At 37.7% G+C, this 7,892-nt stretch overlaps 1 protein-coding gene across 1 annotated transcript; it reads left to right on the forward strand.

The window, feature by feature from the left end:
• The first annotated feature begins 3,262 nt into the window (after positions 1-3,262).
• tob1a (transducer of ERBB2, 1a) lies at positions 3,263-6,628 on the forward strand. The gene is made up of 2 exons (XM_073833592.1): positions 3,263-3,505; positions 4,563-6,628. The coding sequence occupies exon 2, from the start codon at positions 4,747-4,749 to the stop codon at positions 5,719-5,721; it is 975 nt and encodes a 324-aa protein (XP_073689693.1). The 5' UTR covers positions 3,263-3,505; positions 4,563-4,746; the 3' UTR covers positions 5,722-6,628.
• Positions 6,629-7,892: the final 1,264 nt, after the last annotated feature.

Below are 7,892 nucleotides of genomic sequence, written 5' to 3' on the forward strand. Positions count from 1 at the left end.
TGTATGGTTTGTTAGGATAGGACGATATTTGGCCGAGATACAACTACTTGAAAATCTGGAATCTGAGGGTGCAAAAAAATCAAAATACTGAGAAAATCACCTTTAAAGTTGTCCAAATTGAGTTCTTAACAATGCATATTACTAATCAAAAATTACATTTTGAAATGTTTGCAGTAGGAATTTTACAAAAAATCTTCATGGAACATGATCTTTACTTAATTTCCTAATGATTTTTGGCATAAAAGAAAAATCAATAATTTTGACCCATACTATGTATTTTTGGCTATTGCTACAAATATACCCCAGCGACTTAAGACTGGTTTTGTGGTCCAGGGTCACATATTATAAATCATCTGAAAGCTGAATAAATAAACTTCCCATTGATGTACGGCTGTGTTAGGAGAGCATAATATTTGGTTGAGATACAACTATTTGAAAATCTAGAATTTGAGGGTGCAAACAAGAAATCTACATATTAAGAAAATCATCTTTATATTTTCCAAATTAGGTTCTTAGCAATGCATATTTACTAATCAAATATTACGTTTTGATATGTTTAGGGTACGAAATGTACAAAATATCTTCATGGAACATGATCTTTCCTTAGTATCAGGATGATTTTTGGCATGATTTTGACCTATTGCTACATACACCTGTGCTACTTAAGACTTTAAAATAAGTTATATTAACCCTTATGCTGTGTTCTGGTTATTTTGACCTAAAAGGATTGTCTTTTTCCTGAAAATGCTAGTTGATGTTATTGCATTGGACTAAAAATCGACTGACTTTGCTCAAACAGGGTATAACAATTGTTTCCAGTCAAAATAACAGGCCTACAAATACTTGTTTATACATTTCCTGTTTCTGTTCAATCTTTTTAGCAGGTTATTTTCTTTCAATTAACACCAGTTTTGTATTTCTTCTTTGGAACTGATTGATCATTGGCCTCATTGATCTGAGCTTTTGCACCTCAGTTTTTAATTGAACACTGGCAAATTAATTACAACTGAATCTAAGATTTAGTGATAATACAGCATAATTTTTTTTTTTTTTTTTTAAAGGATGGTCATGGTCACCAATAACATCAAATTAGATAAAGGATTTTCAGCACAGCACAAGGGCTAAAATTATTTAACCTAATTAAACCAGCCTTTTTTTAAGATCCTGTTACTTTAATCCTACATTTAGTCAGTCATCATTGTCAGCAAATATATATGCAGTTGTCATTTAATTTTAATATATCTGACCCTAGACCAAAAATACATTGTATGGGTCAAAATTATTGATTTTTCTTTTATGTCAAAAATAATTAGGATATTAAGTAAAGATCATGTTCCATGAAAATATTTTGTGCATTTCTTATCATAAATATATCAAAACCTTTTATTGGTAATATGCATAGCTGAAAACTTCATTTGGACAACTTTTAAGGCGTTTTTCTCAATTTTTTTTTTGCACCCTCAGATTTCAGATTTTTTTTTTAAATAGTTGTATCTCAGCCAAATATTGTGTCAATTAAAAAAAAAAAAAGTACCCTTATGAACGGTTTTGTGGTCCAAGCTCAGATATTAACCCTTATCTTATGTTTTGGTTATTCTGACCTAGAGAGGATTTTATTTTTCCTGAAAATGCTTGTGGATGTTATTGCCTACAAAAAATGGCTAGACCACAAAACCAGTCATAAGGGTCTGTTTTTATTTTTTAACTGAGATGTATATATCATATGTAATCTGAATAAATAAGCTTTCAATTGATGTGTGGATAGGACAATATTTGGCTGAGATACAACTACTGTATTTGAAAATCTGGAATCTGAGGGTCTTAATCATCTTTAAAGCTGTCCAAGTTTTTAGCAATGCATATTACTAATCAAAAATTAAGTTTTAATATATTTACGGTTAGAAATTAACAAAATATCTTCATGGACCATGATCTTTACTTAATATCCTAATTATTTTTGACAAAAATAAAAAGTAGATAATTTTGACCCATGCAATGTATTGTTGGATATTGCTACAAATATACCCGTATTACTTCCCACTGATTTTGTGGTCCAGGGTCACATATTATTAACAAATATTAAATTCCATCTTTTTATTGACTTGTTTTCTTTCAGTTTTTGAGTGAACACTGCCCAAATATCCACAAATAAAGTTTTTTTCTTACAAGTTGACACAAAAAGATTGAATCCAAGATTCAGTAATATTATAGCATAGAGATTTTTAAAAGGCTGGTCACTTTTAACCAACAAAACACCAATTTTTTTGGTAAAGGGTTTTCAGCACAGCACAAAGACTAAAATAATTTCAACTATTTTTAAGGTCCTGTTACGATTAAAGTATTAAAATCATCAAACATATAAAGTTTGATTTGAATCCAGATTATATACAATAGCTGTCACTTTAAATCTACTGACGTGAATGACAATATCAGCACCTTAGATACGGGGGAGCTCCTATCTGCTGCAGCCAATCACAAACGAGAAATTTTATTCATCTGCTACCAGTGATATAATTATTACCACAATGTTTTTGTACTGTTTTCATTAACCAGTTTCGTGCTTTAACACTAGTTTCTGTAATGCTTTATGTGTGATACTCTTTGAACATCGTTCACAAAACGGACGGTACATTAAGGAGATGCACGTCTGTAGTGGATAACAGACAAACTCCCATTGGAAAGCGCTTCAAAACACATCAGCTCAGCGTTTTGTGTAGTCACATGCAGTTTCAAATACAATTTCCTCTGTACAATAGCAGGCTTCTCGCGTTTGATCATAGAAAACAGTGATAAACAGATTAGCTAAGGCTGTATCAAAGCTATGCTCGTCTGCCATGTCAGCTCACCACTTAGCCTGTATATTTATTCAGTCATTTGATCTACTTAGGGGCATAAATGTCGCTTTAACAGTCATGTTTGCGAAATATGAACATGGAAATGATATACGATACCTCCATGAATAGCCTGTCTTTTTTGTGGTACTAGGTAACGCGTGACGTCAACGAGCCTTTATGACGGGCTCGACGTGAGTGTGTTAAATCCTACCCCCTCTTTGCTTGATGGTGAATTGAGCCAATGGGCTTGGACGGCGTCAGGCGTAAAGCCCCGCCTCTCGCTCCAGCCTGGCCAATCATATCACGTGGATTCGATGTTCGTATTGTTGTGACCTTTGGAACCGCATCACCGCCCACCGCGTGCCCGTGGCGGAGGAAAACTATATATAGAGGCGGATGACAGCAGTAGGGGACGAAATTGTAAAACACCCAGATATAGGGGGTGGAGAGGAGCTTATTGGGAAGGTGAAACAGCAAATACCTTACAGATAACTGGGAGCAAGATAAGAAGAAAAAGAAGAAGAAGAGAAAACAAACATTAAACATTTCAAGTCTACCAACTGGAATACCTTTATGTTAACTTAATGTGAAGAAAGTATTTATATCTGAATTTTTCTATTTGCACTAGTTCAAGGCTACTGCAACTACTGAAATCGTCATTTTGTACTCAAGTAAGTATACAATTCTTTGTATGACATTGCTGTTTTTCTAACCTCTCTGTAATAGTTTAGTGAAACCTTAAGAGAATTTAAATGAAGGCAGCTTGCTGCGTCAGTCGTGGGCTGTAGACTTAAGGAGCTCGAAAGGATTGCCAACTATGGCAAAACACCTTTACCACAGAAGCCATATAATATTTACTTTGAAATGCAAAGGATCAAATATGATATAGGTTAGATTTCATTTGTCAGCATAGTACGAAATGCACATTACTGCTCTCTCGAATTAGATGTATACCTTTAATTAATGCATTTCACGCACATCTCAGTAAAGTAGCATATATGTATCTGTTTTGTAAACTGTACATTATGTCCTCCGTATCGCTTTTCTAGCCTGTTAACTGGGTGGGAGCGACGATACGATCTCTGACGCCTTATACTCGCTTTAAATGCATAAACCAAACACGGTTTGCTTTTATATTTGCTAACCAACGCGTAAAGTAAACATCTCATCCGTTTGGGTTAACATTCAAACGCAATTTGATTTCTATTCGCTTCGTCGACGAGCTAAACGTTACGCTGCTGACTGGTTTTCATTTCTCCTCGTGACACGTTCAGGTTTAATGGTTAAAGTCTCCATGTCTGATTTCCTCACGACGCCGTGTATTTTACAAACATAACGTTACATGACGAGCTGAAGACAAAGTTCGATTATGGCGATAACAGTGGATTGGTTTTACAGTTGTGCAGGGTCTAGTCAGGGCAAGTTGGTTATTACGTAACTCTATCAGCTCCGCGAGTCCCAGTGCATCCTTCCTATAATGGTAAACTGCTATTATGGGACTAGTTTAGCTCTAATATATGCTCAACAGAAGGTGTTGTCTTGAATTCAGCTTGAGTGGAAAATTCAGCCAGTGCACTGGGGCTTAGGATTGTTTGTGTGGCTGTGCTGGTGAGCCTTACATATGCGCAAGCTGTTTTATCAAAACATTCAGGCCGTTTTAATCTTCTAGTTTATAATTTCCAGCTGAGCTTGAGTAATTCACACTTTTTTGTTTTGTCTCCTCTCTAGGAACCGGATCAGCCGTTTGTGGACTGAGACGTTCCCTCTGCAACCAGCACTTTGTTTTGAACCGTTTTCCCCCAAGTTTCTGTTTATTTGCCTGGCTCCAGCCGAGCCTTGCCCTCTGGTGGCTTACGACACAATACGCGAATTCAAACAGCCAACGGTGATACTCCAGGGCAGCGCAGCAGCTATGCAGCTTGAAATCCAAGTAGCACTCAACTTCATCATTTCGTACTTGTACAATAAGCTGCCCAGGCGACGCGTCAACATTTTCGGCGAGGAGTTGGAGCGGCAGCTGAAACAGAAATACGAGGGACACTGGTACCCGGACAAGCCATACAAAGGGTCTGGATTCAGGTGTATACACGTCGGGGAGAAAGTGGACCCAGTTGTGGAGCAAGCAGCCAAAGAAAGTGGGTTGGACATTGAGGATGTCCGCAACAACCTGCCTCAGGACCTCAGTGTCTGGATTGATCCTTTTGAGGTGTCTTATCAGATTGGGGAGAAGGGACCCGTCAAGGTGCTCTATGTGGACGACAGTAATGAGAACGGCTTGGAGTTGGACAAGGAGATCAAGAACAGCTTTAACCCAGAGGCCCAGGTCTTCATGCCCATTAGCGAACCCCTAGGCATGTCCCCCACCTCCAGTTCCCCGTCCCCGCCGTTCGGTCAGTCGGCGGCGGTTAGCCCCACCTTCATGCGCCGTTCCACGCAACCTCTAACCTTTACCACTGCCAGCTTCGCCGCCACCAAATTTGGCTCCACAAAAATGAAAAGCAACGGGCGGAACGCCAACAAGGTGACCCGAAACTCCCCCACCAACCTGGGCCTGAATGTAAACAACCTCCTGAAGCAGAAAGCCATGTCCACATCCATGCATTCGCTCTACGGCGTCGGCTTGGGCGCTCAGCCGCAGAAGCCCTCTGCCCTGTCTCCCAACGCCAAGGAGTTTGTGTTCCCCAATCTCCAGGGGCAGGGCAGCCCAAGTGCAATGTTCCCCGGGGAAACGTCCCTCAATCTCAGCCCTCTCCCGTACAATAATGCCTTTGACGTGTTTGCAGCCTATGGGGGCCTTAATGAGAAGTCCCTCATGGACAGCCTGAATTTCAGCTTGAGCAACATGCAGTATTCTAACCAGCAATTCCAGCCAGTCATGGCCAACTAGAAAGCGAGAATACTACTAACGACCAGAGATACGTGATGGGACGGCGGAGAGTTCACGTTTTGGAAAATCCCCAAAAAAACGGAAAAAGAGAAAATGGCAAAACAACACTTTTCAACTGTAAAGTCCCGGTGAATAAGTCAAACGATGAGCCCGAGGGTGAACTCTGTTGTTCCCTTGAGTATTTTTTTTGTCATTTTTTTTTTACGATGAAGCTTGTTGTACAATCAAGCTTAGTTATCTAAACTCATATTGTTTTTTTTTTTTTTAAGTTGTTTTATTTTGCCAACCAAGCACAAAATTATTTTTACTGACTGTTTTAAGATGTCTTTATGAAGAAGAAAACTACAAATCAAGGCCTCTAATAGTATTCAAGGTATAGCTACAAAGCCAATTTTTCCAAGGATTGGCCTGAATGCTGAATGAGGGATTTCTTGGTCTTTTTTCTAACTGTATAATTAATTTAGTAGAGAGTTTGTAAAATATCAGAGTATATATTGTTTCTACGACATATTGCATTTATATCTTTTTACTACTCCAGTGATCTGTGATGGCTGCAGCAGCTTTTGTTATATTTTTTTTTATTGAAATTGTAAAATGAAATCCATCTTTAAAAACATCAACTATTCTAAAGATTGTGTACAGAATATTCCATTGTGTTGGGATTTAAAACTATTTGCTTTTTGGGGGGAAAAAGAGAAAAAAAAAATATAAGAGTTGTATTTTCTGTTAAGAGTTCAAAGATTTTTGCTATACTATGGACAAGATGTAATCGTATATTAATTTTGTACCAACATTGTGCAATACTTGACAAAAACAAATAGTATAACAAAGTATTTGGAGTCAGTGTCTTACATGTAAAGAGGGACTGATAGTTTATTAAGTTTGTATTAAAATGCTTGAAATTATACTCTTGGTCTTAAGCTTTTTTCACTGCTCTCATCACAAACTCATACGTACTTCTAGATTGCTGTTTTACTCTTCTCGTTTTCAGTCTGCTTAAGAAAATGTTTTCCCCTTGTCTCCTCTAGAGTCAATTTCCATAAATGGGTTTCCATAATGGAAGTAGCCATGACTCATAGTGTTGCAGTCAGATCAGCGTTTATTCTTATAGTCGTGAATTGTCTCATTTGCATTTATCCACTTGCCAGATGCTTTAGTCTAAAGCAAATAAGATGCATTTTATCAGTATATATGTATTCCTTGGGATTTGAACTGTGACTTTGTTGTTGCTAGTGCCATGCTCTTTCAGGAGAATAGAGGAGCTTTGTTTAATGGAATTATTAGAGGTTTATATTTAAACGAGCATTTCGGTTTTCTAGCAGTCAATGCCAGATTGTGTTTTTATATTAGTTGCCCCCTAAACCACAAGCTTTCACTGAACCTTCATAAACAGAAGACTCACCAGGATGTTCTAGCTAGCAGAACTATGTGAAGGTTGAGCTATGTTTTGCAGTATCATTGTTGTTGCTGTGCCTCCCGTGTTTTTCACAGCCGTATAAACAGGTGCTGCTGGGTTCAAAATGAACGGCTGTTCGATTAATGTCAGCTAGCTGCTCTAAGCATTAACAGCTCTTCTGATTCCAGTAAGCAACATGGATCTATATTTAGTGCTCTAATTAAGTAAGTTGATTGAGCAAAGTGAATTGAGGAGGGAATTCGCAGATGAGTTAACCCACAACCTCACTTTCTCTGGTAGGTTTTGACACCCTCCCTTTCATACGTAACATCCGTGTCTAATAAAGCGAGCTTTATGGCTAAATGAACCAAAACACTGTTAGGCTCTCTGTGAAAGAAACGGAAATGAATTTGTTCACAACATTGCTTTCACAATGTAGGAATATACACTTGAAATGAAGGGTGTTTGTTGGTATCTATGGTTGCAAAAAGATCCATTTCCATTCCACAAAATGTTCTTTATAGTGGGGGAAGGTTCTTAAGGTTATTAAAGGAATAGTTTAGACAAAAATTAGGTTTCCTGAATATTTATTTACCCTCAGGCCATCCAGGATGTAGTAGTGTTTGTTTCAGAACAGATTTGAAGAAATTTAGCGTTACATCACTTGCTCACCAATATATACTCTGCAGTGAATGGGTGCCGTCAGAATGAGAGTCCAAACAGCTGATAAAATCATCACAATAACATACAAGTAATCCACAAGACTTCAGTTAAT

This window comes from Garra rufa, chromosome 1 (genome assembly GCF_049309525.1).
Source record: "Garra rufa chromosome 1, GarRuf1.0, whole genome shotgun sequence".
NCBI lineage: Eukaryota > Metazoa > Chordata > Actinopteri > Cypriniformes > Cyprinidae > Garra > Garra rufa.